This window comes from Gadus macrocephalus, chromosome 3 (assembly GCF_031168955.1).
Source record: "Gadus macrocephalus chromosome 3, ASM3116895v1".
Classification (NCBI taxonomy): domain Eukaryota; kingdom Metazoa; phylum Chordata; class Actinopteri; order Gadiformes; family Gadidae; genus Gadus; species Gadus macrocephalus.
The window spans coordinates 2,352,494-2,373,493 of NC_082384.1; the positions used below are offsets into that span (position 1 = coordinate 2,352,494).

The 21,000-nt window shown below is 44.6% G+C and overlaps 1 protein-coding gene across 5 annotated transcripts in view; it reads right to left on the reverse strand.

Annotated features, from left to right (window-relative positions):
• Positions 1 to 16,516: 16,516 nt before the first annotated feature.
• helz (helicase with zinc finger) overlaps positions 16,517 to 21,000 on the reverse strand; it is a 123,464-nt gene continuing 118,980 nt past the window's right edge. For all 5 annotated transcript variants that reach the window (XM_060046062.1, XM_060046066.1, XM_060046064.1 and 2 more), the window contains 2 exons: positions 20,062 to 20,362; positions 16,517 to 19,157 (listed from right to left, as the gene is read on the reverse strand). In XM_060046062.1, the coding sequence (XP_059902045.1) occupies positions 18,700 to 19,157; positions 20,062 to 20,362 (759 nt within the window). In that variant the 3' untranslated portion in view covers positions 16,517 to 18,699. The remainder of the gene's footprint in view (positions 19,158 to 20,061; positions 20,363 to 21,000) is intronic.

Consider the following 21,000-nt stretch of genomic DNA (forward strand, 5'->3'; position numbering starts at 1 on the left):
TGCTCTGAGGTGCCTCCTGGAGGCACGGATGACATTTGTTCCCATGAGCAAAGGAACAGTGGAGCGGTACTCAGAATCAGGGACAACAAAGGCAGGCACAGTCTTGAACTCTTTCCCCAGTGCTTTCAAATTAATGTGCAGGACACCATAGTAGGGCACACTCTGACCTGCTGCACCCTCTATGGGTATTTTAGAAGGCTGCAGCTTTTGGTTCTTAAGGATTGGGTGGTTGCACCAATATCCATGAGTAATACTGGTTATCTGAGAGCCAGAGTCAATGAGGGCTTTGCACTTCATCCCATTGACCTCTACCTCCCCCTCGTTCCTAGGACCCACCAATGGGGTGTCCTCACCGACAGTTTCCTTACTCTGCTGTTGGGGGTCTTGCTGCTCGCCCATGGTTTCCCCTGCGACCACAGGCTCTAGGCATTTAAATGCTGAGCTGAATTGGGTGTGTTCTCCTCTGCAAGTGTCGTAGGCTGTGGTTGGTGAGTCCAGGATAGATTTGGATCAGGGAGCACCGCTCTGCAGACACGGGCTGTATGACCTTGCTTCCCACACCGGTAGCATGCAAAACTTGAGTTCTGGTTTGCAGTGCCAGCAGGTGCCTGGACTCTTAATGGGGGAACAGTGGGTGGGGCCTCAATTTTTGATTCCAGGCGAGACAGCTTGGCCATCTGCTCCTCTTGGTTAGCAGCCAATCTCTTGACCATCTCTGTCAACTCTGACCACTCTGTGTTATGCTTTGTCCTTTCTGTCCTCACATTTGTGCCACCCTCTGGTGTAACATGCACCTGTGCATATGTTTTCTTTGCCTTTTGTTGTGACTGGAACTTTTTTGTCTCTTTTGCTAGGTTTCTGAGCTCATCTTGTAGCTCTCGGAAACTCCAAAGCCTGGGCTTCATCGGTGCGATCCTTAGATAGACCTCCTCATCATTAAGCCCTCTTAAAAACTGTCGGGTGAGTTTACTATCGCGGTCTGGGAAAGGTCTCCCCCCTATTTGACTTTCTTCCACAGCCCGCAGCTTTGCCTCCAGTGCAATAGCATAAGAGCAGGGCGACTCTCCTGTCCTCTGGCTACGCTCGTAGAAGTCAGCTAGTGGATCTATGGAGCTGTGTGAGTCCCCATACTCCGCCTTCATTTCCCTAAATGCTTTCTCAGGGGTTTGGTCGTTGGGATGTAGATTCAAAACCAGCTTCCTGGCCTCACCACTCAGGTGCCGCACAACAGTAGAGAAGCGAAGGTGCATGGGGAGCTCAACTGCCTCCAGGAGATACTGCATGTCACGGACCCAGTCCTCTACCAGAATCTTGCTGTCTGCATTACCAGTGAAGACTTGGACATTTTTCACCTGGTGAGTTTGCATGAAACCACCATAGGCAGCCGGTGGAAGGCCCGGGTTGGTGAGAGCTCTGCTAGGTGGTCTTTGTAGTGGCTCAGAAAGACTGGGGTGCATATGTGGGATGGATGATGGATGAAAGGGCGTGGGCTGGGGGAAGGCATTGGGATACATGCCGGCTTGAGGGTATGATGCAGATGTTGGTAGATAGGCTGGGGCAGGGGCATGGGTAGGAGCTGTGTGGTCAAAAGCTGCATAAATTACATCCAGTGGAATTTGAACTGTAGATTGTGACATATGCATTTGGGGGTTAGGTCCATAATCTGTCTGTTGGGGATTGGGAACATGGGGATTACTCGTAATGTTCATTACTTGGGGTGTTTGAAAGCTTGGCACGGGTACTTGGGGTGCTGGGGTGGGATATGCATAACTGGTGTAGGCCAGGGTGTTAGGCTGAACAGTATGGATTGGATAAGGGGGGGTAATTGGATGATTAGTGGGCTGCAGTACAGCTTGCATCTCCGGGAAGCGGGGGCGTGAGAAGCTTTGAGGTGGCAGCATGGTTGTGGAATCAAGCACGCTGGCTTGAGGCAGGGGGGCAGAGACCATCGGTGACTGGACCGCGGCCTGGGGCACTAGAGAGGTTACACTGGACAGGCTGTATTCTGACCTGTTGGTCTGGTAACTTGGTCTCGCACCAGGGCTGTTGTCAAGGCAGAGTGGGGGTACCTGCATTGAGGCTCCAGAGCCTGGTGATGTGTACCTATGAGCGGGAGTACTACGGGGATCGGTATAAGGTGATAGAATTGGAGGTTGTGGGGTAGGCTGTGAGCCTGCGCCTGCATCTGTGGGGTTCCAGCTGGTCTGATGGTCTTGAGTGTGAGACTGTAGAGGAGCATTTGCAAACCTGATGGATCGGTTAGTTGTCTCCGGCCTCACTGATTGGTGATGGTTTACTGTGTTCCCGAAGGCTGTCGCACCCTGACTCAAAAGGGGGGTTGGAGGACCATAGTCGTGGCTTGTTTCAGGCACTGGGGAATGTTGGAGACCTGTTGCCACAGCAGAGGGGCCCTCGAGCTCTGATGGGGAATCTACATTAACACTCCACATTCTTGTGTATTAATGTGTTATCGTTAGTCAAAATCCCGTTTGTAGTATGTTGTAAAGGAAAGGAAAAAAAATAAATAATAATATATATATGTATATATACACACTGCGTGACACAATTATCAACCCGGAATAAACCTCAAGTCAATTAACTCAAGAACACAGCTCTATCCCAATAACAATGAAATAAACCAACAACAACAGCTTAATATCAGTCACAGAACGTTCACACAGAATCACAATTTACGTGTCTTGGTAAAAGAAAAAGGAAAAACAGAAAAATAGTCAAATGAACACAGTAAACCAAGGTTCGTAACAGCCTTTGAAGGATATATTGCAGAAGGCTGGTATCCTGCCAACACAGCTTCACAGGCGATAGTCGCTTGGTCCAACACCGTGTCCACTCAGAAATGGCAAAACAGTTCAATACCTTAGTAAAGTGAGGGATGTTGCCGGTGGTCAGTTTCTTTGCGGTCTCGGAGCACCACAATCCATGTCACGGCACCAAAGATGTAACCCAAATGTCCCGCTGCCTCTCTATGACCCTTGGACTCTGCGTTGTGTTGGATTGTTTGTATGATGGGTAGAGAAGGACCACGGGACACAGTTGTTCGGGATTGTGGAAGACGCTTGGCAATTTATTCCCCAACAGTGGAAATTCCTCATTTGTCGTCTTGGAACTTGCTCACCTTGGAACCATTAGGGTCAAACATAAAACAAGATTTAAGAAAATACTCTTTAACCCAACAAAATGTAAAAAATAAATACATATAAACATAAACTTTATAATTAAATAAACATTCTCTTTCAAATAAAAGAAGAAAAGGACGATAACATTAAACTAAGCAGTAGACAAAATCATATTGTACGAGATCATATAAGACGCAAACACACACACCACATAACACTCAACAGGTAAACGAACATCCTATGCAACATATTGACCAAACAAACTGAACGGATGAGTGGTTTAAACTTATATTTAAAATATAGATCGTGCAAGACAACTAAAACACTGCTCACCTTGGAACCATTAGGGTCAAACATGAAACAAGATGGCGCACACACGAACTACGTTGGCCCGCAAGAGACACAATATTCAAATCGCGGTAAACAGCGCCACATGGTGGCCTGTCTAATTAACAACCTTACATACATTTATAAATATACAGTATATAAGGGATGTCCATGGTTAACTGATAAGATCTTTAACCGGTAAATACTAACGGTTAAAAAGAGATGAAGTCATCTTAATTTCTCTCAGATGACAGATCGTTTGTCCGATTTTTTTTGTGTTGCATTTGAATACATCAATCATATTACTGAGCCGACCTGAACACATCACATTTGACACTGTTTGCGACTTTTTTTTTTAAGCTAACTAGCTCTATATCCTGCCGATTTTAACATGGATTTAAAAACTGGATTACTATTTTTACAGGACTTTCTACACCGTTCGGTTGAGTGATTACTACGGCTGCTTTGAAAGACTGTTGATGCACGCGGTGCCGACTCCGAGCCCGTCTGCACACCGTCTGCAGCAGGAGCAGCAGCTGACAGAGTTTTCGGTTGGACTAGACGGATACTGAGTTGAAGGAGTTTTTTTTAACCCAAAGACAGTGAAGGTACAACACTTTATATAGGCCTACAGTCCAGTGTTAAGATATGACCAAAATACAAGCTGTGGTCGCTCACACAGCTCGCTGTGGGCGTGCATGAACCATGAACCAACATGTCGGCGGCTGGCTGTAAACTAAACAGTGCCGCGCCTACGAGTGACGTATTAATCGCGCGACACAACGAATCGATGACCAAATTCGTTGCCAACGCTTTTAGTAATCGATTTTTATCGATTCGTTGTTGCAGCCCTACACCAAATAGTTGTTAAAACCTGCTCATCACCCTCTTAGCTGACATGAAGTGAGGATTGGTTGTGATCTCTTGGCTTTGAACGATTCAATGTAACGGTTCTGCTGGATGGATGACTTTGGAGGCTGAATCATTACAGCACAGTCCCATTGGAACCACCATATTATTATCATAACTATAGTTTCCACGTGCGCATTGCGCCCGCTCAACCTCTAGTTGTAATTAAACCCATAGCTATAATATGGAAACCCCATTCGATAATGTAACAAATTTCTGAGCGCATAATATAATGACATTTTGGTTCACCTATTGAGTAATGTAGCAAGCATAATAATTTTCTCCTTACTTTATGAAGCAAGCATATTCATTTTCTAATGTTTTCACACATGTCCACATTTTTGCCATATTTGTATATCAGGAGATTCGACCCTGAGGGTGATTCACACTTAATAATTGATATGCGGACATCGTTTAGACATCAGTAGAATCAACGGAGGATTTAGGGGGGGGGGGCCTGCCCGTAATTCCGACACATCATTTTTCCGACGTCTCAATGGTCCGAAATATTTCCCATTAGATCGACATGCCACTATGCCGACGGTTCAATGTTCCGAAAAACGTAACCCATTGGTCCGAAGGTCCGTTTGTCCGACTTTTCAAAAAGGAGGCGCATTAGGCCGACGGTTCAATATGCCGAATAGGCCTACATATAAAGAGTTTTATACCTCGCTCGCGCTCGCGCTCTCGCTCTCTCTCGCTCTCGCTCTCTCTCGCTCTCTGCCACTCTCTCTCCTACATATCACGTTCACGATGAATATTGGAGAGCAAAGTGACAACGCTTCACTTCATTTCGACACGGTGTTTCAGCCCCATGGACAGAGAGCGTAGGTCTAATTCTCAACACGGGCACGAACACACGACACACACACACATACAAACACACACACACACACACACACACACACACACACTTTACTAAGTACACGTTATGAGGTATAAGTTTGACTAAATCAATACCAGCGAAATTATTTAGGCTAAAAGCCCACTGCAAACACAGTAAACAACACATATAGGCCCTAAAGCTACTAAAGATAATATGAATTGAAACGTCGGCCTAATCATGGTTCTTGCACCATTTTTAAAGTCAAATTTAAGACTTTTTAAGACTTTTTAAGACCAACACATACATAAATTAAGACCCAAAAAATGTCTGAACAATTATTTGATAGAAAAGGTGTGTATAATTGAGTCACTTATACACATCAACCGTAGCCGTAGTACTAGCAGTAGTAGTACTCTTGCAAAGTTATCTCGGAAGCGCGCGGACACGACGATACGCGAACACATTAACCCACCCGTGTCACCCATAGTCACCCATGGCCGTCGCTTAGCAACCGGACACGCTGGGGTTGATATGTTACCGGACTACTGTAACTACTACGGAGTGATAACAAAGACATGAATCGGGCAATAAATCCACCGTCCTTGACAGCGGTCAAGTTTGGAGTGCGGAGTGGACCAAATGCGAACTACTGCAGCTTTCCTAAGTTAAACCCCAAACAAATCGGAATAAGTGTATGCATGTCGATTATAGCAGACGAACAGATTTACGAACAGATAATTGTATTCCGATTGAGGCGTATTATATGATCCTTTTCTATTCCGATTGAGCTGTTCTTCCACAACTATGCGGATCAGATGTGTCCATGTAAACACGGCTGACAGTGATCTCACACACACACACACACACACACACACACACACACACACACACACACACACACGAATATCAAAAAATAAATCAAAATTCAAACAAATATTAGGCAGCCCTTAATATTCGAACCTGTTATGGCAGGCCAAGAGGGAGAGCGAGAACCCGACGCAGTCTACTCATAATATTGTAATGACCACGGAAGAGGCATTGAATGAAGTATTGATTAGACAGCGATTTATTAGATACCTAATAAACCGTCGGAACACGCAGGACCGGTAACCATAGCAACGCCGGTAAACAAACCCCGCGAAGCCCAATCCAGGTCTTACTGAAGGAATTTAATGGTCATAATATTATTAATAAATATTCGAATATTAATATTAATAAACAAACAAACTTCGAATATGATTTTTGGGAAAAAGTCCGTCACACAATTCAATTAATTTACTGTTTGGAATACTTACATTAAAATGATCCAGCATGAACTGTGATCCATAGTACCGCGATAAGACATGGCTGTCGGTGTCGTCCGTGGGCCAGTACCTCACATGGATATCCATCTGTTTGCTTTTAGTGGTTTTGTTCACTCATCGAACATGAGGACGTACTGTTTATCGTTTACGCTGCGTGACAGCTCTCTTTTTATGAAAGATGCGATCCCGTATTTGGCTAGATAGGCCGTTTTGTTTTCACCGCAGGTGAACGACTTCTCAAACTCAGAATCTGGGAACATAGCAGCCAAGACGTTACTAATGTCCTCGTTCGATTTGAAGGAATTATGTCTGCTCACCGTGTGGAGAACCCACAATACCTCCGCCTTCTGGGTTTCTGGTGGCGACACAAAGCCGGTTAACGCCGTCTGATGTGAAGTACTAGCCACGGATGCTGAACTTTTCAGTCCACTTCTTTCAAATAATACGGGCATCGCTGTAGTCCCGCTAGCTGCCACGGAGTATCGGATATATTTCTGCGACCTCATGTGGGACTCAAGAGCTTTTGCTCCCATGGTCCCTAGTATGAATGCCTTTCGGGATAAACAACACCTTGCCTCGTAGTCACCTGCCTTCTCCAACCACCCCCGAAACGTATCTTCCTCAAACCATTTCTCATTGAATTTGCACTGTCCCATCCTGAAAGTAGCGCAAGTTGGCCTAATGATGTCAACCGTCACTAGCTAAAAGTAGCGGCAGCAAGTTAGCCTACAGACGCAGCTGCAGGCTGCAGATGCAACCGGCCCCCCGATGACTGATGTCAACGTTAACGTAACGTAAAACTCCTGAAAATGCCGTAATTAAAAGACGCACTAGGTGATTTGTTGTGCGCGACAATTTCCCAGTCTTAAAAAACCCTCTGCAAAATGTAATACCTAGAGCAAATTTACAGTAAATTTAAGACAATTTATGGCCTTAATTTTACACCAAAAAAATTAAGACTTTTTAAGACTTTTTAAGGACCCGCGGGAACCATGCTAATGCGCCTCCTTTTTGAAAAGTCGGACAAATGGACCTTCGGACCAATGGGATCCGTTTTCGGAACATTGAACCGTCGGCATAGTGGCATGTCGATCTAATGGGAAATATTTCGGACCATTGAGACGTCGGAACAATGAGGCGTCGGAATTACGGCATGGCACCTTAGGGTGGTGGGCTTGCAGGGAGCGGGATATGACGTAGGGTCTAAATTCGCAAGAGGCTGTATAAGTGCGGCTGCTGTCACTAGGTGCGTTTCCATCCCCCTGATTTTATGCGAACTTTGAAGTATCGAATCAGTAAACGGTGATGGAAACACCAAAATTCGCATTAAAATCCTCTAATTCGCAAAAAAGGTTATCCGCCCACTTGACGGGGTTTTTGAGGAATGGGAAAGAGTAAATTCAGAAAATGGGAGATGGAAACACACTTTTCGAAACAGCTGTGACGGAGCGAACTTTGAACACACAGGACTGACAATAGATATATTAACTAGAGCTGTCAGTTAAATGCGTTATTAACGGCGTTAACGCAAACCAATTCTAACGGCGTTAAAAATTGATTGCGCGATTAACGCAATTATTTTATTATATTTTTGGCTCAAAACAAAGAAGCAGTAGCCTGACTGCTATGTTCAAATGACATTTGTTCAAAGCAGTCGTTTAATTGCACTATAGGCTCTTTTTTTGTATCGTCCTGTTTTGATCAGTATATGCCAATGTTGTTATCAATAAAAAATCATTTGCACAAGACAAGCCGATGCACTTCACCATGTTGATAAGAGAATTAAAATGAGAAGAATTATGGGACAAAAAAATCAAGGGATATTTAGCATAGAAAATGAATTTGCGATTAATCGCGATTAATCGTGAGTTAACCATGACATTAATGCGATTAATCACAATTAAATATTTTAATCGCTTGACAGCTCTAATATTAAAGGCACCCAGTGCAACTTTATGTAAACATTCAATGAAAAATAAACATTCAATTTCTAGTCTTTTTTACACGTAGTAAGTTTCAATAACTCCATACCATTACATATCGACATTCAAGGAGCAAAGATGAGACGTCGTTGTGTGGTGAGAACTGATAGAAAATCGTAAACAACAACAATCGCCGGTGGGGAGAAGCCATTTTTCCATTGACTGGAAGCCTGCTTTATTTATTGTAGGTTACAAAAAATAAAGAAAATGGCGGCATTGTTGTTGTTATCGATTTTGTATCAGTTCTCACCACACAACGACGTCTCATCTTTGCTGCTTAAATGTCGGTATGTAATGGTATGGAGTTATTGAAACTTACTACGTGTAAAAAAGACTAGAAATTGAATGTTTATTTTTAAGCCTCGAAAGTTGCACTGGGTGCCTTTAACTAGATGCCCTACCGCGGCGTCTAGAACGTCACCATAGGCGGCCATCTTACCACAGTAAGCTGCTCACCCATAACATTGTGTTGGTAGTGGTGTATGCACTTTTTAAATAACCATAACTTGCTCAATTTTCAAACGATTTACAAACGGTTTGGTTTATTACAAACGTTATTAACGTGGTTATGATATTGTACCTATTTTAGAACATTATTCTATTTTTCATTATTCTATCAAAAGTATGCAGTGTCATAACTACATCTCTGACGATTATAACAAACCAAACCGTTTGAAAATTGAGCAAGTTATGGTTATTAAAAAAGTACATGTACCACTACCAACACAATGTTATGGCTGAGCAGCTTACTGTGGTAAGATGGCCGCCAGTGGTGACGTTCGACTCCATTGGCCAGCAGCGCGGACGAGGCATCTAGTTAATATATATATCAGTCTTTCCGATTTCCGCATAACGACCAGCCATAGCAACCCTGCCGTCATCGTGTAAAGTCGTCACCCTATCGTGCTCTCAAACAACGATACGTGTTTGAGAAACTACGTATTTTTAACCGTTTGTATGTCCTTTAAATATATCCTTTAATTACGTACATCGAACAGATGGCCAATGTAAATACTAGATATGTGTGGACCGACGAAGAGATTAAGCTATTCCTTGCTCTCATCCAAGAAAAGAACCTAACAGCTATTTTAGATGGAAAACAACAACGTAATTCCACTATTTATCAGGACCTAAGAGAGATGATGTTACTAAAAGGATATGATAAGCCCTGGAATGTGTTGAGGAGTAAGTGGAAAGCTCTCAAACAACGATACAGCTTTTCTACTTCAACCATTTATTACAGCCATGTATCGGCATATATTTTTTGCCTGCATCGCCACCTCCAGGCAGAACTAGGGTAGTTACCCGCTCCAACCACTTGATGGAAACGCACCTAATTCGAATAACTCTTTTGCAAACTTTCTTAAGATTTGCATCACCTTTTAGATGGAAACGCACATGTCCGGGTTGGCTGGTGGTTGTTGGTTCGATCCCCGGCTCCTCCTAGAGTGTCAAGGTGTCCTTGAGCAAGGCAGCTAACCCTGACTGTTAGCTCCCGACAAGCTGGCTGTCGCCCTGCATGGTTGACTCCGCCGTCGGTGTGTGAATGTGTGCGTGAATGGTGAATGTGAGGCAATATTGTATAGCGCTTTGGGTGGCCAATGGTTAGAAAAAGCCCTATAAAAATGCAGTCCATTTACATTTACATTTGCACACAGACAAAATGGAGGCAGAATAGGTACAACTCATCGCGATCATCTTAAATGTCGCTAAAATGATGCATCATATATTCCGTGGCATCCACAAAATCCGGACATTGATCGATGAAAGATTGGAGCATGAGTTAGAGACAAATAGAAGAAACGACGACGTTACCGGAGAAAGAAAGCATTGTTTTTTGCTTGATTTCATGTGACAATAATTAAAAAACATTTTCTATATAGTTATGCAGCTGTGAACTCATGCATTGTAATTTATTGAATGATGTGTTCTTTTAGTGTTATGATAAGGCCTATCTTTTAGCGTTCATCACGAATGACTCTTAAGAACAGTACCAACATTTAAATATTTTTTAACCATTCGGCGAACAAAAAGCAACAGGCTGATCATCATTTAGGGGGCCTCTCAATGACATGCAGAAGCGTCATCAATACGCCCATTCAAGTTGTGAGAAATACCAACTTTCTACACCTCATTCACATATAAGGTCATTTAGATTTCCTATGGAGAAAATACTACCAAGGAGATTTTCAGGGTAAAAAATGATAGAATATGTTGTTCACACAAATGGCCCATCAGCAGAATAGCATGAGGATATCAGGACTTAAACATGTTTCTGAAAGAAGCTAGTGTGTGAGCATTTTATGACATTATAAAATGAGTCAATTTATGGCAGGGTTCGAGTTATGACTCCATCTCTGTCTCTAAAAAAAACAAAAAACTATAGATGCTCAAGTTAATATGTAAGGGATAATGTATAACGCCGGTGATCATGGCTGTGTGTGCATACAATGACCGCTGTCAAGTAGGCCCTGGCATTTGCACATACCAGCGGCCCACGGAGCGCTCGCGTGCCTGCGCGCGCAACTCGCAGATACAACTTTTCACTCGCGGAAAAAACATGCACCTTTGACAGCCACATTGATGGTGAACTTAAACTTAAATACATAAGACAACTTCACTAAAACATGGATAGATCAATGCACAACCCCAATGCATAAAAAAGTCAATAGATCATCAGAGCCAGCCTCTCCATAATATAAACGTGTCTTACCGTAATGCAGTTAACAACGTACAAAGGACCTTGCTCTTCCCCCTCAACCCTGTCATCCAAATCCAAGTTCATAAGGACATCTGTGATGGCGACAGAGTATAGCTTCCAACTTCCAACAAACCCAAACATGCAGACGCGGTCTAGCCTATGCTACTCGATTCCGTCTTCAAATTCCCAGAAGTGATTGCTTCATTTAAACATTTGCAAACAAATAATAAAATAAAGAAAATACAGGTATATTTGTTTAATTTCAAACCGTTTTTTTGAACCATTTTTTAACATCTGAATAAGAAATTTGGCTACAAAACAATGTAGACCGATGTAAAAGTTTAGGGTAACCATGACTGTGATAGAGACCCATATATCTCTGGTATAAACACTGATATTATCTCTCTGATCCCGAGCCCGCCACATACTCTGTATGCCACATACTCTGTATGTGGAAGGGAAAATAGCTTTATTTGTAATTAAAATATTTACTGCTGTATTTTCAGAGACCCCACAGATATGAGTTTGCTGATTTCATGGGAGCCAGACCTCTCTCTATGTGAGCTCAGCTCCCACTGGCTCCCACCTAACTCGAACCCCTGATTTATGGGTTACAGGGGTAATTGTTCAATGGAAAGTGTAGTATAATATCAGTGTTTCCCACAGACCAGGTAGCAATGTTTGGCGGAGGGGAGGGGAGATTAGACGCGGAGTCGGGGGTAGGGTTGGACAAGAAGTCCAGCCGGGGAGGGGGGGCATTTCGCGATTGATCATTCGCGTAATCGAGCAACCGCGCACAAAATACATTTCAAAGTGGACCGGCCCACCGGGAGAGTTCCCGATCTTCCCGATCTCCAGCCCCTGCTGCAGAGCGAATAAAAATCGCCGGCAGAACGGCCTGGGGGTCTAACACCGTCACAACTTCGGGCGGTGAATTATTGGTAAGTATAACCATGAGTATAATTGACCGCTGTCAAGGAAAACAAGGATTTTTTGCCTCTAATGACGTCTTTGGTACCGGTAACTTTTCAACCCCAGCGTCTTCGGTTGCTAAGCACACTTGAAAATAAACTCAAGCGTGACTTGAAGAGTAGTTTCTTTAATGAGTTCTGTAAACATACACAGGCAAAGTACACATTTGGACACTTTCTGCCCGCCATGTTTCAATACTGCTCTACAAAATGTGTTTCACTCGGTCTGTTTACATCCTAATCTAAGTATTACACCATTCGCAAAAATACATATTAATAGACATAGTAATCGGCAATGGAAATACACAAAATAAAAGCACATTGTGGCTCCTGATATTATTCCCAGTTCTTAACCTTGGTATACAAAGTAAACAAACACCATCTACATAAATGTACCGCGACCGGACCCTAATGGCGACGCAAGAAGATTAGCTTAGCTGCTAGCAGAAGTTGCTTATGACGGCATTACAACCTTTAATACAACATTCACGGCTGAGTTAACTTGCCAACTCTTCCCCACATCTCTAACCCTTGCCCAGCTCATCTTATGTACATTCATGATTCTTATATTGTTTGCTTACCTGTAAACATACACAGGCAAAGTACACATTTGGTTACGACACGTTCTGTCCGCCATGTTTCAATCCTGCTCTACAAAATGTGTAGCTTTCACAGGACAGAGTGCACCAATAGATCAACGCCACCATGTGGCGGAAATTAGGTACTATATGCATTACATTATATGCCTGTGTAAAGGTAAATGGAGCACAATGTTTACAAAATGAAACAAAAACAAGAAGAATGACTGTTAAACTAATTATGGCAATATGGGGGGGGGGGGGGGGGGGGGGGGGGGGGTGTACTTATCTAACACGCTATTCTCACACTAAGCGACGTCAACGTCTTTGGCGGATGTTGGTAACAAAAAGAAAGACACACCATGTGATGTTATTTTTTCGTTTTGGCAAGTAGCTGTGTAATAAGCGGGATAATGTATAGAACATCGCTGGTCAATATCGAAAATAAGCCCCTTCAGGGCGAAGGGACACCGACGCGTAGCGGAGGTGCCTTATTTTCCCGATAATGAACGGTGTTCATTATCGTTCTATACATATGGAAGGTTGTTAATTAGACAGGTCACCATGTGGCGCTGTTTACCGCGATTTGAATATTGTGTCCCTTGTGTGCCAACGTAGTTCATGCGTACACCATATTTTCTAATTCTTGTTTCATGTTTGACCCTAATAGATCCAAGGCTTACTGATCCAAGGTGAGCAGTGTTTTAGTTATTTAAGTTTAAACCACCCATCCGTTCAGTTTGTTTGGTCAATATGTTGCATGGGATGTTCGAGGGTTATATGTGATGTGTGTGTTTGCGTCTTATATGATCTCGTATGATTTTGTCTACTGCTTAATTTAATGTTTGTCTTTTTCTTCTTTTATTTGAAAGATAATGTTTATTTAATTATATAGTTTATGGTTATATGTATTTATTTTTACATTTTGTTGGGTCAAAGAGTATTTTCTAATTCTTGTTTCATGTTTGACCCTAGATCCAAGGCGACTATTGAAGAATTTCCACTGTTGGGGAATAAATTGCCAAGCGTACACAACTCCGAACAACTGTGTCCCGTGGTCCTTCTCTACCCATCACACCAACAATCAAACACAACGCAGAACATCGCTTAATAAAAAAAAGAAGCAGAATCAATTTGTGGCGCTTGGTGTTGATTCTTTGGCTCTTCGCCACACATTGGTCTATGCATGCAAATAAATTATTCAATGGCTTTAACTGTTATTCAGAGCTCAAAGGGCATTGATATTTTTTTAATACATGCCAACTATTGGTTAGTTGAAAATAATAATAATAATAACAAACAGCTTCTTCTGAAACTGAAAATTGTGTTCATTTACAGAAGCACCTTAGTGAAACTAAGGGATAATGTATATAACGCTGGTCATTATCGGGAAAATATAGGGGAAAATAAGCCCAGACAGAGCGAAGCGGAGGTGTCTTGCTTCGCCCTGAAGCGGCTTATTTTCAAAAATGACCGGTGTTCTATACATTATACCGCTTATTACATAGCTACTTGCCAAAACGAAAAAATAACTTCACATGGTGTGTCTTTTTACAATTTGTTGATCAGCAGAGAAATAGTTTGCCAAATACGTTGACAGATACAACCGAATGCGCTGGGGTTGACAAATTACCGGACTATTTGCGGAGGGATATGAAAGACGTGAATTTGAGGCAAAAAAACACTTTCCTTGACAGCGGTCATTACATGCTTAGCAACGGTCAATTATCAAAAAATAATTGACCGCCGGAAGTTGGGAAGGCCCATGCAAGTGAACGGAGCATTCCACAGCATTAAGAAGAGTCGTGAAATAAAGCACAGGCTTGAGTGGGGGAGGGGGAGAGGAACAAGTGAAATGAAACCAAACATGTTCCCAATAAACGAAACAAGTGAAATGAAACCAAACATGTTCCCAAATGGAACGGAGAAGGGAGGGGGCGCAGGATTAATTGTTAATTAATCGGCGGGAGTCCTGGAGCTCTATATCTGAATAATATATTAAACATAGATATCTATATCATATAATATATATATATATATATCACGGTCAAAAGCTGTGTGCACCGCCAGAGGATATGAATCTGAAATTACTCCTCTATGTAGTGGTTCATGTACTTCAGGGAGTCAAAGCCAAAGTTCCTTTCCCCCCCAATACCTTCTCAACCATGGCTGAGATAACCCTCCACTTCCACAACAATCTGAAGTAGACTAAACCCGGACATGGAGGAGAAAGGGATTGTTGCCCTCGATTGTCTCCTGCCGGAGGCCGGCTGCCCACTGCCGAGGCACCAACGCCTCGGCAGCGGGGCTCCGGCGGGAGACAATCGCGGTCAACAATCGAGGGCAACAATCCCTTTCTCCTCCATGTCACAGTTCATGTACTTCAGGGAGCCTAGCCAAAGTTCCTTTCCCCCCAATTCCTTCTCAACCATTGCTGAGATAACCCCCACTACAAGTGTCGTTGTGAAAATACCAGAGACGTCAGAGAACCCGACGTGTTATCCGCCATAACACCAACCATGTTCGTAACTCATCGTCTCATTGGCGGGCCAAATTCTCTGGGCGGGCTAAGCAGAGAAAGGGGAGGTAGCATGTCTCCGTATGATGACATAAGGGGAAAATTCCAAATTGGCGCGTCTGACCTTTGTTTTTTCAAAGGCAGAGCAGGATACCTAGGGCTTGTTTTACACCTAACGCCATTTCAAGCTACTGGGGGACCATAGGCAGACTAGGAGAACTCATATTAATGTTAGAAAACCTCATAAAGTGACACTTTCATGCCATGGGACCGTAAAGATCTTGAGACTTGTTTGTTGATATGCGGTTCGGCGCGATGTTTGAATAAGACATAACGTCTTACTTGGGAGTGTTGACCGCGGAGCCGTCAAAACATTCTGAGGGGGGATATCAATATCGCAAGACATTGCGGGATGCACTAGGAGGTAAGCAATATTTAAAAAATAAATTAAGTTTGGCAAAAAGAATATAGTGTAGCACTGAGGCTTGATCTGTCCCAGTACACACACACACACACACACACACACACACACACAAAGACCAAGATTTCCAATAAACTTCATTAAAAAAGAAAAACACTTTAATAGAGAAACAGAAAACAACCCCCCCCCCCCCCCCCCCCCCAAAAAAGATAAGAGTTAAAAGAATCCTTTGAAACACAGTCTAAATCTGCTATGAGGCCCACCAGCCAACGGATCAGAACATCTCTAGTAAACAGTTCTAGTGAACGGCCTGAAGGGTGCTGGAGCTTTGAGAGGTGCCTCCACCTACTGCAGAACAGGGGGGGGGGGGGTGTCTCACCAGAACACGCTGGTCTCTGGCTGGCTGCCGGTGCCTCGCTGACCACTGGGCCATCAGTTCTACCATTAGAAGAGCAGTACAAATGCTGCTGTGCGCGTGTACCTTTATCCCAAACTGATGAACGTTCCCTGGGGTCTGGGACCGTTCATGCTCAGCAGGAGGTGGGCCTGGGGAGTGGTTCAGGAGGGGGAGGGCCTGGGGTTTGGTTTAGGAGGGGGAGGAGGTGGGCCTGGTGGAGCAGAGGCCTGGTGGTGTTTTAAACATACCACTGAAGAGCAGGATGAGGCCGTTTGAGGAGCTCTTGTATCGCGTAACTTGTTCAAATCATTTGTGGAAAATGGTTCTGAACTGGTTTGTTTCCGACAGAAATTGAAAATAATAATGGCACCTGGTAGCGAGCAACATGAGCACAGCCATGCTAAATAAGTAGAGAACAGAAAAAAACTCACACGACCAGTACATATTCCATGGGCATGGTAGTAAAATAGTAGAATATGTTTTTTTCTATAATGTCACAAGTCATTGTACACATCAAATAATATACTCAAATTTGTATTGTATTGTGAACATAAACCTGTTTACTTATCCACCCCCCACAAATCAATACAAAGAGCTTGAGAAAAACAGAGGGGGAGGGGTTAAAATCAGTCTGGTCAGCTGAACATGCACGGAACGAAAGGTCAAACAAGAGTTCAAAGAAAGAACCCCCCTCTCCGCCAGAAACCACGCTTCGGGGGGCTCCTCAGCCAGAAACTATCTCACAACATCAATCAGGTCGCCTGCACCCCCCTGCAACATGGACGCTGGGGAGTGTGTGTGAGAGGGATTTGCATAATTAAAAAGGACACGCCTCTCTGAGACAGCACGTCCAATTGGGGGGCACTCCCCAAAACCTTTTTCTTTTCTTTTTCTTTTTTGGAAATCTCTAGAAAATGTGTATTTACAAGTATGCATTTGTAATGGACTGAATGGTCTCTATTAAACTACTGCTGACTGTTGTTACCCAAGCCTCTCCGGAGCTCCTAGGAGTCCCACGGCGATCCCTCCCCAGCGGCCTCCAGTCCGCTCTCCTAACCATCTGACCATCCTAATCCTCATCATCCATCTTCTGATATGTGCCACTTCTTTTGGCATTTTATCTTTTATGTTTAGGTATTAAAAAGAAGATAAATAATAAAGTACAGCCAGCTGGTAACCTATCTCAGATGGTAAATACAATTGTTCAGTTACTTTTAGGCCTTCAGCCAGTGAGTTATCAATCCCTCTGAATGAAACCAACCTAAAAACTGATGGGATACATGTAGTCAACTTGACCCTCTGACCTCGCCTCTATAAACACTTTCTTAAAGACTAGCCTTTTCACCTTTACACCCCTGGGACAACTTCCTCAGACACGCCAGCGTTTCCCCCTGGAGATGAGAACCTGACCTCCTACAAACCCCCTAACCAAGTGTATGGAGACGCATTCCTCCATGTAGCCCTGCCCTATGACCCAGGAGGCCTGTGGAGCCTTGTAGGGACAGTCCTCCTCTTCCGCCGAGGCATGCCTGCATGAGCGTGCGCATCTGGGTGTGCGTGTCTGTGTGTGTGTGCGCCTCCTGGAGGGCCTCTTCCTCTGCTGTAGATCATGTGTTTAGGACAATGATTTCCTTCATAACCTGTTTTTTGTTTTTGTTTTTTTAAATGAAACATGATTGAGTGTGAGATAGTTTCTATAATTGTACAGAATAATAGCCATTTTGAAAGAAAAAAAATTACAACAAAGAAAATCAAAATGCAAAACAACAAACGTGTTCGGTTTAAGTGTTAAAGTAATTATAATCAGGCAAACGTAATCAATGTGTAACCACGCTTTAGGTCAAATAAAAAGTCCCAGTGGGGAGGAGAAGCAGAAGATCTGTTCTCAGTTGAACGCTAACGTGGACTTCTGTCTGTGGCAAACAATTCATTATGATGTTTATCTATGTACAGATTAGAGAAAACAGGTCTACTTCTATACACCGAGTCAGCTGACCACTTAGCAACATCTTTTTGGTCTTTTTTGTTTTGTTTTTACTGCAACTATAGAAATAGGAAAAAAACCAGGCGTACAAAGACCACTGGAACGGAAAGATAGGAAACCACGAAGAGCCCTGGCGGTCTGAGTAGTCCCTCGGTCAGCACTCACCCTTCAGCTTGTAAGAAAACGTCCTGGCTGCTAAGTGGTCAACTAAGTCACATCTTTTTAGGCTTTTTTCAAATTTAGGATTTTTTTTTTCTTTTGTTTTTTTTTCTGAATTACGTACATTTACAAGTTTACATAATATAAGTATATATTCATATATACATAATGAGTATGTATACATACGGTAATGCGTTCCTTATATATATACTTAGGTCTTTGTTCTTCACAGATATGTGAATATGTGAGAAGATTTGACTATAACAGATAAAACAAAAAGGCTGAAAAAAACCAACAAAACAAAAAACTATTGATAGCACTTTTTCACCAGATATTTTATCCCTTTTTTTATTTAGTTTCACAGTTTTACCTTTTTTATATATATTTTTTTTTTTATATTTAAATATCACTTCTTGAGGAGGGATGGGGAGGAGTTTAAGTACTCAGGGATGGGCCAAGTAGTTGAGGTGGTGCCTTACAGAGGCTTACTTAAAGTAGGAGTAGTACCCGTTACTGCCGTTGGAGCTGCCGATGCTTAGCTCCTGCAGCAGCGAGAGCGGGTCGCTGTTCTTCTTGGACTGCTCAGGCCGGGCGGCGGGCCGGGGCTTGGGCGGGGCCCGCAGGGCACTGGCATACGACATGGTGGGGGGCTTGGCCTGGTTGGGGGGCCCCTGCCCAGATTCTGGAGGGCCCTGCTGCTGCTGCTGCTGTTGTTGCTGCTGCTGCTGTTGTTGCTGCTGCTGCTGCTGCTGTTGCTGCTGCTGCTGTTGTTGCTGTTGTTGCTGTTGCTGCTGCAGCTTGGCGTGGGGCATGAGAGGGGGGAATTGTCCAAGGTGCGGGAGGCTGGCTCCAGCTGGGGGCTGCGGCGGCTGCTGCTGCCCTGCTGGCCCCTCCGCTTTGCCTTGCTCCTCCCCCGTGGGCCGGAGGGCCTTGGAGGACACCGCTGCAGGAGAGGAGGAGACGAGGTTAGAGTAGAGGGTATGAAGAAACAGGAGGAGACAGGTTAAGAGTAGAGGGACTGAAGCTAGAGCAGGAGAGGAGACAGATTAGAGTAGAGGGACTGAAGCTACAGGAGAGGAGACAGGTTAGAGTAGAGGGACTGAAGCTACAGAAAGAGGGAAGACATGTTATGCCGCTTTTCCACTGCATGGTACCAGCTCGACACGACTCGACTCGACTCAGCTCGCATTTTTTGCGTTTCCACCACGAAAACATGGTATCTGGTACCTGAAGTGGCTGCTTTTTCTAGTACCGCCTCGCTCTAGGTTCCAAGCGAGCTGAGCCGATGCTAAAAGGTGACGTCGGCAGACGGCCGGCCACTGATTGGCCAGAGAGTGTGACGAAGTCACGAGAGCGACATGGCAACCATGCTGGTAACAGCCATAGCAGCGCCGCAGCCAACATATTCCACTTCTTCAACTTCTTCAACATGCCAGCTAATAATACGAACACGAATACCATCGCATCGATGTCCTCCATTGTTGTTATGTGGGTTCTGTCCATGTGTGGGTTGCGTAGGTGTTGTTTGCGTCGCGTACAAAAATACGTCACGGCCCTTTCGCGCAGCCGACCCCGCCCACGTCCAGGAGGTACTATTCGCGGTGGAAAAGGACCCGTGGTGCTACCGTGTCGAGTCGTGTCGTGTCGAGTCGTGTCGAGTCGAGCTACATGTGCGGTGGAAAAGCGGCATTAGAGTAGAGGGACTGAAGCTACAGGAGAGCAGCTAGGTCAGAGCTACAGGACGCTGCTAGGTAGGTACCTACCTAGCAGCTCTCGTGGTGGGGGTGGGGGGGTATCTACCTAGCAGCTCTCCGTGTTGGTGGGGGGGGGGGGGGGGGGGTATCTACCTAGCAGCTCTCGGTGGTGGGCTAAAGAGCCGGCGCCGTTGCATGGAATGTTGTGGAAGGCGCCGGGGGCTCCTCCTCCGTTACTGGGCCACAGCTCGCCCGGGGGATAACCGTAGGGGGCGTGGCCGGGCTGCTGTGTGTGGCCGTGGCCATGGTCGTGGGGGTGCTCCTGGGGGTCCGGCTGGCAGAGCTGGACCTGCTGGGATAGGCTGGTATGGGTGCCGGAGGGGGAGGGCTCGTCGGGGTAGGTTGAGGAGATCCGCCGCTGGTATAGGGGCCGCCCGGGGCCCCTGGGCTCGTACTGGGGAGGAGGAGATAGAGACTGTCTACAACCTGGTACCATCGAAGAAGACACACGGTAGCCTGTCTTGGGACCATGGTAACATGGGACCGCTCCCGGTACCTCACCTTCTAGCTCCACAACTACATTGTAAATAAGATGGTTAAGACTGCGCTGGATAAGGTAGCAGGATCCTCATCTGAAACCTCCTCATCAAGCCAAGGGCTACCAAAAGCCATTCTGTTCTGCTGAGACTGGTTCTGATGGTGGGCCATCAGTGAACTGGTGACTCTCTTCTCTGTCCCGGTCTGCAGCCAGGGCAGAACTCGAACTCACTGATCACCGTGACTCTTAAAGGGGACGTATTATACCACCAGGTGTGAGTGTGATTAGCCTTACAAGCCGTTTAGAAAATTGGCCCCAAATGACATCACTAGTGGGCGTGTCCACCTAGATCTGTGCTGGATAGATCAGTCTACCAGCCTACCCAGGGAACTGAAGTAAACGTTGCTCATCTATCCAGCACAGATCTAGGTGGAGACGCCCACTAGTGATGTCATAGGGGGCAGATTTTCGAAACGGCTTGTAAGGCTAATCACACTCACACCTGGTGGTATAATATGTCCCCTTTAAGGTCACGGGGTCAGGAGTCTTCTCAC